This window comes from Euwallacea fornicatus, chromosome 29, assembly GCF_040115645.1.
Source record: "Euwallacea fornicatus isolate EFF26 chromosome 29, ASM4011564v1, whole genome shotgun sequence".
NCBI lineage: Eukaryota > Metazoa > Arthropoda > Insecta > Coleoptera > Curculionidae > Euwallacea > Euwallacea fornicatus.
The window spans coordinates 1,612,808-1,630,015 of record NC_089569.1 but is presented as its reverse complement, the minus strand read 5'-3'; the positions used below and the strand labels follow the sequence as shown (position 1 = coordinate 1,630,015).

Here is a 17,208-nt window from a genome sequence, read left to right as displayed (position 1 = left end):
TTATTCATTCAATTCTGACATTGATAGGTGTAATGTAAGCAAATTCAATTTATAAATAATTAGTAATATTTTTTAATAAAATTTGTAAAAAGTAACAATTAGTATACAATAATATAAAGTAAATATACATATTTAAAAGATTTAAGTAGAAATTTTGTGTTGGGGGAACATGACATGGCGAAAGACTTTTTCAGTCTAGGTAAGTGGCTTTTTCCATTACCTTACTAAAGGGACCCCAGTTCCAATAATAATAATAATAATAATAATAATAATAATATTAATAATAATAATAATAAGAATAATAATGATATAATAATAATAATAATAGTTGATTAGTGCAAATTTATTATTGTAAAGCCATTTTTTGTAGTTAATGGTTATTTATTATTATTATTAATATTATTGTTAATTATTTATCCCTCCCAGGCATCTTCTTGTGAATAAGTTTATTAAAATCAATACTATACCATAGAGTATGTACACGAATTTGAATAGAAAGATAAAATTGTACATTTAAAATTCTAGTCAGGTCAGAACCAGTACTCATATATATTATAATGTAAGCATCATCAAATAGGGCCCTTGTTAAAAGTAGGCTCATGTTAGGGAGTTATTAAAAAAAAAAATTGGTCATATCAAGAAAGATTGGCGATATAAAGCAACAAACGAACTCAATTGCGTGGCATTACCAGATGCAGAGTGATACAACAAATCTAACACATCTCTTAGGGATCATCAAAGTCATGGGATTGTTGATATCATCTCTAGCTTCAAGAGAATAAAATGTTTTGGAAACCCGCACTACACAGCCCTACTTCCTTCCAGGAAGGAGTAGAGATTATGGTGTGTAGAATTGTAATGAGCAGAAGACTGATAGCTCTAAAACAATACTGCAGGCAAAGGGGTATGATGATATATATTATGGAAAGCTTTGGCCTATCCTCCAAAGCACTTCAAGCTGAAATTCAAACAGTAGAAATGTGTGCAAGATGGATCATCTGGAGAGGATGACGAAGTAGCATAATTAAAATCTGCTCAAGCAATCCATCGGCGGTCAACATTTTTGTGCTTCTTGGTTTTACCCCAAAAGAACTGTCATATAATAAAACTGACAGTTTTGGGTGACATTCAAATCATGCCCGATCACAAATTGAGGAAATATATTTCAAACACAGGGAAAATATGTGATAATAGTACTGTTTTAAAGGAAACGTTATTATAGTATGCCTTCTGTAGTCACGATGCTGTAAGAAGATTAAATCGCTTCGCTTTGATAATAGTTAAGTAACCATTAAGCAATGGTAAAAGAAAGTTCTTATATAATTCCAATAGTTTTACCCAGGATATGCGAGAAGAAAGTACATATTGCGTAGCTTTCACTACCATTGGTACTGCCTCTGCTGCAGGTATATGCTTTCAGCCGTAGGTGGATTATGTAATTATGATCGGTTTTCTTGTTTTCTTTTTAGAAATAAGGCGCACTGTTCTGAATTAATGTTTTTTGTATAGAAAAACCAATCTTGTTACTATCCTAATTGGCAGACTGTATATCGCATGTAAAGCTGGGAGGTAATGAAAGTGAAAAGACCGTTGGGTGAATACAGGATAATTGATTAAAAATAAGACAACCGAAAGCTGGAGATACTGTACGTCAAATAGTGTCGATTTGAAAAAATATACCTTATTCGAAAGTTAATAGTTTCGGATATGTACAAGATGTTGAAAGTTAAAATTTTAATTAATGTTTTTGCTATTATTCTGAAAATATCTAGGTTAGACGCTTGAAAATTTGTAAAGGTCGGTTTTTTCAGATGTCCTAGAAAATGAAAATATATTTGGTTTGTTTCACTTTTAGTATCTAGTATTATTAAATTTAAACATAATATTTCTTAAATAGATTTTTCTCAAAAAATTATTGCTCCTTTAGATTTTGAACCGAATTTCGTGCTAAACATACCGAGTAAAAGTTATTATCTGTAAATTCTATAAAATTGACCGAAATGACGTCCTCTATTACCAACGTGGAAATAGCAAAACGTCGATTTTATCAGCTAAAAAAACATAACTTTACAAATTTTCGATTGTCTAACTTAGATATTTTTTGAATAATACCAAAAAATTGTATTAAATTTTTAACTTAATACCCAATATGCAGAATAATTTAAATCAAATCAAATAATTATTATTACAAAATTTTTTCGAAATGGTCGCCACTATCAAACGTTACGAATATGGTCGCCATAAACACCGTTAAACATTTTGCAAATTCTGAGCAGGCATTCTAGGAGCAGAATTTCTTATTCGCCGTATATGTTTTGTTTTCAGAGTTTACAAGAATAGTGTACATATTTCCCTTTATACACTTTCAAACCTAAAAATCTAGAGATGTTAGATCAGGCGCTCGAAAAGAGCAAGCGATTGGTCCTCCACGACTTATCTATATCTGTGGATAGTTTGCATTTAGCCAATTCCTTGCCACCATTGAATAACGTGAAGGATATCCATCTAATTATGCTATTAACTTATGCTCAAAATTAGAGCTAAATATCTCAAAAACTTTGGGATCTATAGAAGACAGTTAGGAAAAAATGTAACCTTTGCACACCCTGTATTTCCTCAACAAAACATTTTTGGAAATATACCTTATATAACGAACTAATATTTTTTATGCGTAGAATAGGTGGTTCCAATCCTGCTATAACAAAACCGCAAACTCTGTAAATCTGAAACTATTAACTTTCGGATAATACATATTTTCTCCAATCGTTACCGTTTGCCTTGAAGCATTTCTAGCTCTTACTTGTCTGATTGTTAATGAATCACCCTGTATAATTTTCATTGTTCATCGAATCACCTTGCGAAATACTGAGTTCGATGACGGTGATATTCAGGTTGATTATATACCTGCCAAAATTAACTGATAACTGATTACCCGATAAATGGTTGTGTAAGTTGAAATTTAACTTTTTTATTAGCCAGTTATTAATTACACAATTACCAAGTTGACGTCATTAAGTGATGATGCTTTCAGTGTTTTGGTAATTTAAAAGTATCAATCAACTGTTACCAATTCCATCCTGATTCCTAATTAACTTCGGTTATTATCGGAGTTAAGGAAATGTTTCTGATAACCATTCCAACCATCGGTTATCAGACATGCACTCAAACCCATGTCTTGCCGCCTAAAGGAGACACAACACTGAGGTTTTATCATAAACAACGATGAACCTTATGCCCAAGAGTTAATTTGAATAAATCGTGATTTGTCGTTAGATTTATGTCCGTGCCACCGCGTTTAAAGACTTTACTAAAGTATCTTAATGTTAAAAGACTATAAATTATAAGTAGCTGTAAATTGACCGTGGTTTATGCAGCAGGGTTATGCGCTCCTCCCATTGAACAAACCCATAATAGTGTTTCATTTGAATGATTCTGCTGAAACCATTATTGATTTAGAAACGTCCTTGAAGGGTTTCATCAAATTTTAGTTGGGCCTCTTGTTCACGCGTTTAATGAGAGTTACGGAACAAAAAGCAAAATAATTAGAAGTTAGTGTTCTTAGTTTTCTCCTACGGTGGTTTTTGCATGTGTGTCAAGCATAATATTGTCATAGATCGGAAAAATCGTCAAGTGGATTATTAATGGATGAGAAAGCCTTCAAGAGAAGCACCGGCATCGACTACGTTTCTATTAGTATTTCGGAATAATATTGAGGATATTTTTCTTGGCTAATAAATATAAATTTGTTAACGAAACACAGAAAAACGTTTAATCATTCAACATTTATTCTGGAATTATAAGGTGTTAGAAAATAACAACATCCATTTTGAATACCTATACCGCTGTTTTAACATTAACTTGTACAGTATCAAATTCAGAAGAAAAATTTGTTTAAATCAAAAAATAAAAAAATATGGAGTTTTATTTACAATTATAAAGTTGACATCAAAAGTAGCAGAAGTCGAGTTTAAACAAATCTATTTTGCCGTTATTTAGTGCTCCGAAGAATGTCATTTTACTTGGTTTTTAACTCATGAAAATCCGTTCATAAATAATTGAGTTATAGCAAGTCCAAAGGGGGATTCCCTGACATTTGGCCATTTAGTAGCGACTGTAGTAGTAGCCCTGTTCGACAGTGCTTTATCCCCAAGATGGGTCTATCAGTTCACTTGTCATTATCTTATTACTAAGTCTAATAACATAACACTAAAAATATATGAATTAATCTTCGATAAGCATATGGTGTGTTCTCTCTATCCTTCCATACATCGTTTTTTAAGCACCTTCATCCACCACGCTTTTTATCTGTACAATTTGGTGGCGAAAATGGCACATTATGCTTCCTGGCTATACTTTCGCATTGAATCCGCCGAATAATAATATAAATCCTACCAATTTCATTAAACGGTGTAAAGAGAAGGCGAAAGATTGCTGCGGCTCTTGAACCATCAAGCGACCAACACACGGCAGTATCGAACGGTTCGCATTAATGGCAGCCCGAGAATTATTCAGATAGGAACAATAAACTTCGATCATTCGCCGAGTTTTATAGCTTACTATCATTAGAAGAATTACTTGATTGTATCGTGTTTTCCTCATGGGGTATTTAAATCGCGAGTGGACGTCGCTCACGCTAGGAGAACTAAGATCTGCTGCGAACAAAGTATTTTTAGCCCAGTTATTGTTAAAAAAGTAATTTTCCTTTATTGTCCGTTAGTCAGCGTTGGTCTAATTTCGTTGCTTAACTCGCATCAGTGTAGTGAAGTGCCCAGGATTTTCCTGTTTTGGTGAAAGTTGATCTTTTGAAGGCTGAAGGTATGTGACGAAATATGCATAAATTGGATTGTATGTACCAATGCAAATTTTGAAAGAGGAGGTGTATTGCAAAGCTACTTTGTGCAAAGTATCCATTGTCTCGCTCCTTATGGCTATGCGTCAGCCCCTGATTTAAGCGTAGTTCCCGCTCCGAACATCCCCAAAAGGTGCGCTCATTGAGCGCGCAATTTCAACGATATTTTGCAACTCCACGAGCAAACCAACACATACAATTATTTGTTCGGAAATAGTCCCGATAATTCCGCCCATTAATTTATCATTATTTCTATAAGTTTTAATTGCCGAGGTGACACACGCACTCGCTATGTTTGATGACAAATTAACTGTCCCATTTCCGTGGTTGCTTAATTGCCCTGCGTCCCCTAGGGTGACGAGTAGCGTGTGGCTAATGGCATCCGTTTCTTATCTGGTGGTTGCTAAACATTTCGGTCTTGACCTCATGTGCGTCATGCACATTTCATTTCGATGCAAGCTGAATCCTTAAGTAGCCAAAGAAAACGTCGTTAGAGCTGTGTATGAATTACTAATTGTATCCGGTTTTTTTTTTCGGGGGATTTTCAACCGGGAGTTTCTATGCTTGAAGTTCTTCGAAAATGGGAAGAAACTGGAACAAAGGCTAAAAGTAAATGTTAGTCTTTCGTCTCAAAGTACCGCCCACCAGGACGCGGTTTTCAATGAATATTCGGTGCATGCGTTTTATTTCATTTAATGACGATATTAAAAGGTTTTTAGATAGTGTTTAACGGTGAAGGCTACGAAATTACGCAGAAAACTGAACTTGTGAGGTGCTGAAGGGAGGTCATGAGATGGTTGGCATAGACAGCTAGACAAATACCTCAGCGGATTTACTCGAAAATTCGAAAAAGCCCGGTTCTTTCGTCATTTATTCACGCAAGTCTGGGCCCTAAAATATCAAAAAAACGTTTACTTACGTTACGTACCTTGAGCATTCAAAAGTACATATTCTTCACATTAGAATAAGAATACGTAGTGTATTAACGGAGCACTAATAATCTCAACTGTTAATGCACTGGCTTCGTTTATTGTTCGATAATTCGATTTGTCTAAGACCATTCGACAAGTAATCCCTTCATTAATACACACATTGGTTAAATAAGTATAAATGCAAAAGCGGCATATTTTATCTTGACTGTCTTCTCAAGCTAACCAATGACCATTGGTATTCTTAGAAATGTTACATTTTCGGTCGAAACCGAATTTTCGTCAGTCCTATGTCGAATTATACTACCCGTTTCATAATTTTCCCACATTAGCTTTAACTAAACAATCCCTTATTTATAATTTATGTGTTGGTATAAAATTAATTGGAATATAATCGTGTAAGTAATCATAGTTCGATTGAAGACATGCGGCGGATATGGGCGAGTAATTTCAAATTATCGATACTTCACAATTGCAACTTCTCTTCTACAATGCGGCGGTGTTATATTTAAAATCCGTCGTTCTGGTTCTCGGCAACCATCATCGACTTTGTTTTTTCTTGTGCCCACCATCTTGAATTTTTACATTTTTGAACTCAAATTTCCTGGTTGATTGCGACGACGTATTACACGTCAGTCTATCCGTACAATTCGGTGGAGATATAACAAATCCAAGCGAGAGTTCGGCATAGACAAACAGTCATACACTAAACAAAAGTCTTAACATACTCGTTTACTCGAAGCTCGAGAATTCTAAATATACACAAATCGTAACGATTGAAAGTCGCATTACGTAAAATGACAAGTCATTTAGATTAAATATGCTAAAAAAGAATAAAGAAATATTCGAATGTCTGAACACAACACTATTTTGTTGCACGATTGTCAATTTTCGTTAACTTTTGGGGTAAAAATCCGTTCTTTTAAGGACTAAAATAACATTCCTGGTTATTTATTATCGGTGTTGTAATGGTTATTGTTAGTATAATGCCGAAGTTCTTAAACAGTTGGTGTAAGGAGTTTCTAATGTTTTGAAAGAAAATTGGAAAAAAATGGACCTTTATTACTTTTGAATTCATTTAGAGTGGTAAATTGTATTTTAATATTTTGAAATGAATATACCGATAGCATTGCACCACTACTTGACAAATTCCTGCAACATTAATTTTGAAAAAATGTAGTATCAGTGATTATGTGAAGCCTGTGACGTGAATAAAAGGTTACGTGTATGTCAATCCTTTGCCAGTTAATCGACTAACTTTTAGACGAAATAAGGGCGACATCTGTGACGCTTGTAGAAAACTAAGGCTGAAAACTCACATCTTGCATAGGCAGACAAACACGCACCGAGCAATATGTGAGAAATCTGTTTTTTCACACCCGAAGAACAAAATTGCCTGTTAATTGCTTGAATTTTCCCTCATGCTAGGAACTTGCAAGTATCAACGAAATGTTTCCTTTGGGGGAAATGAGGAATTTATTCAATTGTTACTGGGAAGCTTCTTAAAACAGCGACGAAATTGGTAATTCATTTTTTTGGGGGAGAGGACCTCTCTTTTGGTTGAGTATTTAGAAGGCGCATTAGGTCAAAAAACTATCAAAAATCTTGGAAAAATAGCCAAAAATGCTACGGGAAGCTTTTCAGAACTTCCGCAATCATACGCAACACCTATAACAAGTGTATTGAAAAACATGTATGAATGCAATTTAGGATGAAAAATTCGCTGGGTATGCGTCTCAGTATTTCTTCTAATCTAGGTCGTGAAAGTGCAGTTTAATCTAGAATTATCTACAATTTTCGATGCCCAGATTATATCCGGAGGAGAATCTCATACATCAAACAGTTCTGTGGAAAGGTTCGCTTACAGCAATTTCGTCCAATACGTATAAGCCTCTTGCATTCTTTTTACACGTGAATTACTAGATCGTAATCCTCATCATCCAAATACTCGTTGTAAGTGCAATTTTAATAATTATAACATCTTTATGTCGAGCTCGTCTTGTATACTTTTCCAACCATCAGTATAAACCAGACTTGCCATTCTAATTCTAATGACTTTACATAATCTTCGTTAAGAAATATCTGTACCACTGAATCGCTTTTATAATATTTAAATATTGTTCAAGGCCATTTAAGAAAAAGCTTCCATGAAGTCCCAACTAGTTTACGCAGTCGCAGCGACATGCAAGCTGAGTTAACTTTGGTGTTGAATATGCAAAACAGTCGGGACAGGAATCATTCTTGGCGATATCAAACAGTTTTAATTTCTGAGGTGATCACTTAAAATGCTTCAACTGAAGCAAACGCAGTTGTTAAAGAAAGTCATCAGATTCCGGTGTTGGAATACCGCTTCCGGTGTTTTGTTATTGACGACCGGAAGCAGTACGGAGAATATTGCTTCCGGTGTGGTTAACGCGGGCGCACTGTATGAGTGACCTCCTTGCAAGATGATCTTTTCCTGTGCTCCGACACATGAAAGCCGGAAACAATGTCGGTTTTTAGCTTACGGTGTTTCCAACACGATTGCACTGCATGAATAATCTTCTTGCAAGGAGGTTGCTCGTGCAACGGATTTGTTCCGTGTTAAATTTAATCATCGCCGTCTTATTGATATTCACGATTTTCCTGGTATTACATGCTTTCATGAAAATGGAGTGTTTATCTATGTTGCGAATCTAATCCGAATGCTCTGAAAGCAACATTCTCGGCTTATCGCGGTATCGTGTCCACCGCAGATTGAATTATAGTTTAAAGGTGAATTCTCGCTGAAACATTGGGAAATCAGTGAGTTAAATAATACATTGCGAGTCGAATTTGATTGAGATGTTTCTGATGATTGAGACACAAAGGTGCAGAATGTGGGTTTTTTTCAGGCGCGACCTCCGGGAATACAAATCTTCTCCGTAAGACGACACTGAAATCCTATACTTCGTGCCGATGTGGGATTCTTACCCATACAACACCATGTGCTGAGGATTTCGAGCTCCATGCCCATGCATTCTTGATCTCCTGGGATTCTCTTTCTTGATTTGGTCTTACTTCTCTAATTGGAAATTTTTATCGCTTTGATGCTTTTGAGACTGAATTCTAAAGCCGACGCCGTGGCCGCTTCCACGTTCGAGTTATATCGGGCGCCGGTGCATGATTCTCCAGCGCCCTGAGCAACATCTGGATACCCTTCAGCCTTTTTAAAACTTATGTCGGCTTTGACTTTCACGAAGTCGCGGCTTAACTGCCGATGCAAATTGAAACGAATTTGTTCGTTGTCGAGTTCATCCGTCTAAGATGAGACTCCGCGACATGCCCCCACGAAGCCTGTCCCGACGTGAGGATCGGTCGTGTAATGGTCTTTCTTAATCGCAGTGCTTCACCAAAGAAAGTACGACTTCTGTCGGGCAAGGGACATAACCAGACCACAGTCCTTCTGAGCTTAGCTGCGGCGGCCTTCGCATGGGGGGCCCTTAACCCCCTGGAATTAAAATAGGTCAGCCCAATTTTAATTCCAGGTATTGGACAGTGTCCTGTCACGGCCCTTCGATGCCATTGATCTCTAAAGAATCTGTTTGTCATCGAGACGTCTCTCCAATAGACCTGGCACTTAATTGGAGAAGGACGTGAAAATTCGTGCGGGGTCAATAAATTATTGATTTAAGCTTTCTTTACGAGCTATAGCTAATCAAACATTGAGCGATAGTAATCAAATTTTGGCACTAAAAATAAACCTCTTGGTAAGGTATTAAACGTGGAATTTCATCGCTGATATAAAACACTTGTCTAATACTCTTTTGAATAGATATTTGTTGATCTTTGGCACAGGGCAGCCTCAAGGGTGAAAGATCAAAAAACATACATCAATCTCCCATTGAGACAGCTTTGTTCGCGTAAGACTTTGTATTCGTACACAAGTACTCGTTTAGGTTTGCGAATTGCGCACGAAAAAATCCTTAAACTGATAATAAACGTAAATATTAGATATGTTTCATGATTTCCAGATAAAATGCATGCTCGAGGGAGTAAATATGTGTGGCTTCTCTGTGAGAATTGGTGGAATTTAGTAGCGTTAGTTAATGACCAATCATCTAGTACGTAAGTCACTTGTACAAGTAGATGCTAATAATTAAGTTTTTCGTGACTACCTCAACATAGTTTGACGCAATCTGACGCTTTTACATTTAGCATTAACATTTGTCGGTAATAATACACTTTGCGGAAACATGGCAAATGATTTTTCACCTTAATTGCATCGTTACAGTGGTATATTTCAGCCTTTGTGTACCGTTGTAGAATGGCTGTGAATCAGTGCTATCGAAGGCAGCCATGAGGTTCTTCAAAACTAGGAAGAAACTCCGCCCATAGCTTTCACCATCAGCAACATCACTGTATTCATCACAACTATGCCATCGGTGGTCTCGAAGTTTATAGAAAAAGGAGAGGAGGCCTTCACCAGGAACCAGCCGCTCTTGTCAAGCGCGGTGATAGGGGCTGCCCTGGCCACTTACGCTTACAAAGTCGCCTATCCCTTGGTGGAAAGCTACCTTTGCAAGCCGAATAAGGAGACTACATCTCTCAACAACAATCTAGTCAAAAATGGTTTTAATAATGGTAAGGTGGAACACAGAAACGGAGTCAAACCGTCCAATGGGGTGGTGCAATCGCACGGGGATCCGAAGACCAAATCGGCCATGTCCAAGAGGAATCGTTTGATGAACAGTATTCCTAATTTCAATTTGGCGTTCATATTGCAGTTCATTAAATTGGTGAGTATTGTGCGTATGGGTTGCCACGAAGTACAAAATGGGGGGCACTGAAGTGCGACGCAGTCCTTACGATACCTTCCTGCCTAGTTTTCGAGAAGTACTTTTAATGTACACACACTATGAAGTCTTCCCGATTTTTTTCAAAATTAAAACCGCAAATGCCTAAACAATGCATTCTCGCGTGATTTTTGTGTTTTGCTTAGGCAAGCGCACGTTCTCCATATTGTATCTTTAATGTCTCTATTTTTAATCGTCTTGCAATTTTTTTCCCAAATTATTTTTGCTCACCTCTTTGAGCGTATTGTTCTTTCCCCCTTGACTGCGCTTAACGCCTCACGGATAACCCCAAAACATGGATAATTTATTTTCCTACTCCTTGGCATGGCGAACTTGAACGGTTAGGCAGCCAACTTTACGTTCCTTTAATTACATTAATTATTACAATACCAATAAATTACCTGAATAATTGGGCGTAAATGAAATTAGTTTCTTCAAGTATGCCCCCAGCATGACGAGCAATCAGTTATAACACGAAATAATTAAAATGCTCTATAGGCTTGAGCCTGGTGCTAATATATAAATGCTAATGGTGCGTTACTGAAATGTTCAGCCTGATGGGGCTGCACGGGACTGAAAATCACATTTAATTCCACATTTTTTGGATAAGGTAAGGATAATGATCCCAAGTTTGTTCTGCACGGAAACTGCCCTCCTTGGAGGCCACACCATGTTCCTCTTCCTAAGGACGTTCCTCAGTATTTACGTGGCTAATTTAGAAGGCGCAATCGTGAAATTCATAGTGAGAAAAGATTCCAACAACTTCATTAAACAGTTAATGAAATGGTTCGCAGTGGCCGTACCAGCCACCTTCATAAACAGTATGATACGGTAAGCTCATCAGGTCTCACGTTTCATACGTCGCAGCACTAAGATTTTACAGGTACTTAGAGAGTAGAATCGCCTTGAGCTTTCGCACAAGGTTAGTGGAGCATTCTTACAAGCTGTATTTCAAGAATCAGAGCTATTATAGAGTCACGGTTCTAGATGGACGGCTGGATAATTGCGCCCAGAGGCTTACTGGTAGGTATGGCCTCACGAAGAAATAATCAGAATAACAATTCGTTGATTCATAGATGACATAGAGACAGTTGCAAGCACTGTCTCGCATCTTTATGGCCAGATAACCAAGCCCTGTTTCGACATTTTGCTGATGGCCATCGCTCTAGCCAATTTAGTTAAATCTAGGAATTCAAATTTGTTAATTGGACCCGTAATTATAAGCGGGGTCGTTGTTGTATCAGCCCTAGTTTTAAGGTAAGTCTTCTTTTTCGAGTAGCAGTTGCGTAAAGCATGTTAAAAAATTTGTGTATTGAATATTTAGCAGGTGATTTTTCGCTGTTTGAGAAGAAACATCGATGAAAGAATCAACTCCATTATACAGGATGTAATATATCATCATGGAGATATTTCAGGGGGCGATAAAACTCTGCAAAAAAAATGAAAAATGCTAATAGATCCATAGTCGAAAATACACCATTATCGATATACACGGTAGTAAGGTTTTACTTTTTTTATATTTTGCGTTTTTCTCATATCTATCTTCAATTCGATTTTTGAAATGTCGGACACCTATTTTCTTCAAGATTGTCTACATCAAAATGTCGAAATCGTCGGTAGCCATATATAGGGCATTATGTTTTTTTGGGACGTGTATTATTTTATGCTTTGTATGAATTTTAATTTATAAAATTTAAATTTCGTCTTCAATTCTTCCGTTTTTTGGTCTCTTGCAGGATTTACATATCTTTCAATTTTTTCTTGAAATTTGCAAAAATACGATGCAAATTAAGAATATAAAGGAAGCTAGGAAAACAAATAATCATCCGGTTAAGTTAAGAACTATCTGAAGCAATTCGTATCATTAGTCAAATTTTGTAAATAAAAAAAAATTATACAAACGGTTATAAAAATGTCTTCCTCCTACTAAGATGCAAGGCTCAGTTCTTTGCCTCATTGACCAACGAACTCTCTCCAACATTTCAGAGGTGTTGCAGACGATGTTGCACAAATTTACTATTCTAGCGATTTCAATTCTGGTTTCGTTCGGAGACATCAATGATTTCAGGTGTCCCCTAAAAAAAAAACAACATTATTCAGGTCGGACGATTTAGAAGGCCACGAGTCGGGCCCCCTTTACCTATCCAACGGTAATTAAAACGTTCGTTTAGGAATTCGCTCATTTTCATACTGAAACAGCTTAGCACACTAACATGCACGAAACACATTTAGCTTCAGCAAAGAACTGGTACTTTCAACAGTCTTAAAAAAATAAATGTACGAAACTTTAAAAATTTAACTTCAGACATATTTGAGAAAAATGCAAAATGTGAGAAAAAATGTAAAACTTTTCCAACCTCCCTATGGAAAATAATGCGTATTTGGTTATGGGTTTATTGGCATTTTTTGGTTGTTTTGTAGAGTATTATTGCCCCCTGAAATATCTCCATGATAATATGTTACTCTCTGTATGTAGCAAACTTTAAAATTGTTAAACTATCTACGTTTTTCCCATTGAAATAATTGTGTAAATTAACAACCTTTGCAAAGAAGCAAAGTGCGGTGATATTTCACATTTGACGATTACACAGTTTTTCTACACATTACTGTGTTTTTGGTTAGTGTAATAATGATGTTTTATCATGGGTCTGCTAATTGAGATGAACAAGGAAATGCAATAAATGAAAACACGAACATAAATGTTAATTACGTTCGTTAAAATAAAAATTTACGTTTGACTAGCTGATCAATTTGTCTTGTAATTAACGGTGTAAATTTGAATTTTATTTGGTCCGTCTGTATAGTCAACTTGAAACAGTGAATACAGTAATTTGATGGTCATGAGATTCTACTAATTAATAAGAATAATTTTCCATGTTTTCATGCCATTTTTCCATGTTTAGTCAAATAATTAACAGATCTTGTCCTGTTAAACATTTTTCCCACTAGAGGATATTAGCTTATTCGCTGATGTCAGTAAATATAGCTCTCTGATTTAAACGTTCGAAAGTGGGTTCTGTAAGTTGCCATGCGAGATGAGAATTTCACGTAGCTTTCACCGGAGCCCCGTCAACGGGTTTGATTAACATACAGCGGTTTTTTGATTTTTTTTATGTGATCTGGTACGTTCGGCTATCTTTTCTATAAACGAGTAGCGATGTAGGCAGCCAGACATACTCAAACTTTTGTCTCTTTTCATTCCATTCATTTCGGATACTTCAACTCCCTGTAACTGAAGGACACGTTCAGGATCAAATTATTAAACCGCTGCTAAGTTTAACTGGCGAATAATGTTCTGTGGGGCCCAACAAGTTTCTATTTCTCATTTAGCTGTAACTTTATGCTGCTGTACACCTTCACAGAACTTCAATAATTTGACCTTTGATATGGTAAATCCCAAGAAAACAACAGCTTGACATTATTACTAGAAATTTTCGCCTCTCTTTATAATTTCAATCAAACTTATTTCAACACAGGTTAGTGTCTCCTCGCTTTGGCCACCTCGTAGCCCAAGAAGCGGAGAAGAAAGGTTATTTGCGCCACGTCCATGGCCGCATTGTCTCAAATGCTGAAGAAATAGCCTTCTACAATGGTCACAAAGTAGAACAGAGCCATTTGCGGAGTGCCTACAGAATTCTGACCCATCATCTCGAGCATATGTTTGCTGTTAAGCTCTGGTTCGTTATGCTGGAGCAGTTTTTGATGAAATACGTTTGGTCTGGAACGGGCATGATTGTGGTTTCCTTGCCAGTATTCCTCCCTCAAGTCATCAAGAACGTTCGTCCGAAGAAGCGAAAATTGTTAGCCCTTCCAGTGCCCGACGCAGCTGAATTAGTCGAAGAGGTTGTTAATGTGGAAACAGTGGATGATTCAGTGTCCGAGAGAACTCAGTACTTTACCACGGCGAAGAACTTGCTGCTCACCGGGTCTAATGCGGTTGAAAGGCTTATGAGTAGTTATAAAGGTTGGTTGATTCTCCAAAGCCTTAATTTGTTTGCATTTTGTTGTTTTTTTTTTAGATATAGTGGAATTAGCCGGGCATACTGCAAGGGTCGCCAATATGTTTACCGTCCTAGAAGAAGCTAGTCAAGGGGTCTATCACAAAACTGTTGTGGCCAAAAAGGAGAAATCCGAAGGATTTGAAGTGGAGTTCAATGGAGATCAACCTATTGCCAAAGGTAGGTTTTCTGTAGGTTTAACGTGCTTCCAAATCCTTATTATAAGGTTTTGTAGGCAAACTAAATGCGGCCACGAATAACGAGATTGTGTTAAAAGACGTTCCAATCGTGACTCCGAACTGTGATGTGGTGTGTCCGGCCTTGAGCTTTCATTTGAGACCCGGACAGCATTTACTTATAACGGGTACAAACTTATTATAATGAATTATTTCAAAACCTCATGGAGGATTTTTGCAGGCCCGAACGGGTGTGGAAAATCCAGTTTGTTTCGCATTTTAAGTGGACTATGGCCTGTTTATGGAGGAGAGTTGACTTCGCCTAGGAACTCAATGTTTTACATTCCTCAAAGGCCTTATATGGTTATAGGTAATTGACTAAAAAGTTGACATAAGTGTTCATTAAGAACCCCCAAATACTCATTTGTAGGCAATCTCCGGGATCAAATCATCTACCCCGATACGTACGCAGATATGATCAACAAGCAAATAACCGAAGATGATCTGCGGAAAATCATGCAGTTGGTGTATTTGGAACATATTGTGGAACGGGATACCTTCCATGAAGTTAAGGACTGGACTGATATTTTGTCAGGTGGGGAGAAGCAGCGGATGGCGGTTGCTAGGCTTTTCTATCACAAGTAAGTCGGAATTTACTATTTTGAAAGAATATTAAAAAAATTGTTAGCTGATTTTTATACCAATTTGGACAGCTATACTAAATTGCCCCACAAAATTTGAGGAAGAAATATTCTTATATAAGGATTTGAATGCGTTTACCTACCAATATTTTCTCGTGTCATTTATCGTGATGAGTAATTTCTTCATTAGCTAAATATAGTGTACATTAACACGTGTTTTTAACGTTCATTTTAGGCCAAAATATGCGCTGCTCGACGAGTGCACCTCCGCAGTTTCCATCGATGTGGAAAGCCACATGTATCAGACTGCAATCGACATGGGCATCACCCTTCTAACGATCACTCATCGTCCCACACTTTGGTAAGTTTTAACGCCCTTTTCCTCAGAATAATCCAGCTCAACCTCCTTTGCACGGTTTTTTCTTTAGGAAATTCCACACTCACATTCTTCAATTCGACGGTCAAGGATATTGGGAGTTTTCTAAGTTGAATTGTTCTAACCGATTGGATCTCAAAAAAGAGAAAGAGGAATTGCTGAAGAAGATAAATAGCGAGGAACGAACTGCGAGACTGAAAGAGATCAATCAACAGCTGGGTGAAGACGATTTGGATGTTTGATTATTAGGTATTTTACGATAAACACTACAAATTTTGTTTCTCAGTTTCTTCTAGACTTTCCTTTAAGTTTAATTACCGTTTTCACGTACCTGTACGGGCTTTAATTTGGGTGATAATCGAGCATCATGCGACTTTATGTGATTTATAAGTGTTAGGTTGATTATAGGTAAAAGAAAATTAGATATAACATTTTTCCCTATAATTGTATTAATTGTTACAGATTATAATAGATTTTTGTGGTATAAACATCAGTTTTCTTCATGAAAACGAGGTCGAAGACGACAGTTTAAAATTGTAACTTTCTTGACCGACGAAGACACTCACTTCGAAATGGATGAGTGAATCTGGCTGCGAGTCTTCGTTTGTCAGATCAATCTTTCATTCAATAGCTTAAGAGGCTACACGCATTAAATGAAGGAAACGGGTCCGAATTACGGGAACTTCCAAATCGTTGACACCGCAGAGCTCTGTATTTTTCAATGCCCGTTACCCCAAAATCAAAGAGAAGTCCTAATCGAAGGTCTATACAATCTAACTCAAACATTCGTCATTACAGGGATGCTAGAAAACAAATCAAAATAGGACCGCTTTAACAGCGCTATTTCTGCAATTATCAAAGCTAAAGAAAAAATAGAGACTGTCGTTCAAGAATTACAATAACACCGGTCCTAATATAGAGTGTTCCATTAAGACCGGCTATTTTAAAATTTGAAAAAAACGCAGTGTTTATTTGAAAAGTTCAGATGCTTTCATTGTAATAAAGAGCATAGACATAGAGATGGAATGTAATGTCCCATAAATGGGCCCCTCATCATTGATAGCACTAGTTGATTCTATTGACGAAATTTTCGGTAACATTTTAGCGCAGGAACGGCTCAATTTTATTAATAGCGCATTGAATCTTGCCTTTCAGTTCAGGAATTATTCTTGGGTAATTGGCATATACATTTCCCGTCTTCGGCAATTCCATCGTTTCTTTGGTAGAAGGTTGCACCGTCGTGTTGAAATCCCACGTCTGTGAGATCCGTGGTGGCAATTTTCAGAAGACGTTGTTTATTGTTCCACGGTAACTATCACCGTTGCCGATGACCACATTCTCGAAGAACTGTCCAATCACTCCGCTAATCCAAAATGCGCAGCAAACAGTAGTTCGTGGTGGATGCATGGGATGTTGAAGGGTCAC

At 36.9% G+C, this 17,208-nt stretch overlaps 1 protein-coding gene across 4 annotated transcripts; it reads left to right on the top strand.

Moving 5' to 3' along the window:
• The first annotated feature begins 41 nt into the window (after nt 1–41).
• Nucleotides 42–16,271, top strand: ABCD (ATP binding cassette subfamily D). 4 transcript variants are annotated; one of them, XM_066297768.1, is made up of 12 exons: nt 42–199; nt 10,063–10,535; nt 11,203–11,423; nt 11,476–11,615; nt 11,669–11,849; nt 14,069–14,556; nt 14,612–14,770; nt 14,826–14,954; nt 15,008–15,136; nt 15,197–15,407; nt 15,643–15,768; nt 15,836–16,271. In XM_066297768.1, exons 2-12 carry the CDS (start codon nt 10,173–10,175, stop codon nt 16,023–16,025), a joined length of 2,337 nt encoding a protein of 778 aa, XP_066153865.1. In that variant the 5' UTR covers nt 42–199; nt 10,063–10,172; the 3' UTR covers nt 16,026–16,271. The 4 variants fall into 4 exon arrangements, with proteins under 4 accessions (XP_066153865.1, XP_066153864.1, XP_066153866.1 ...); XM_066297767.1 differs by lacking the exon at nt 42–199 and adding an exon at nt 4,441–4,815; XM_066297769.1 differs by lacking the exon at nt 42–199 and adding an exon at nt 9,667–9,864.
• The last annotated feature ends 937 nt before the right edge of the window (nt 16,272–17,208 follow it).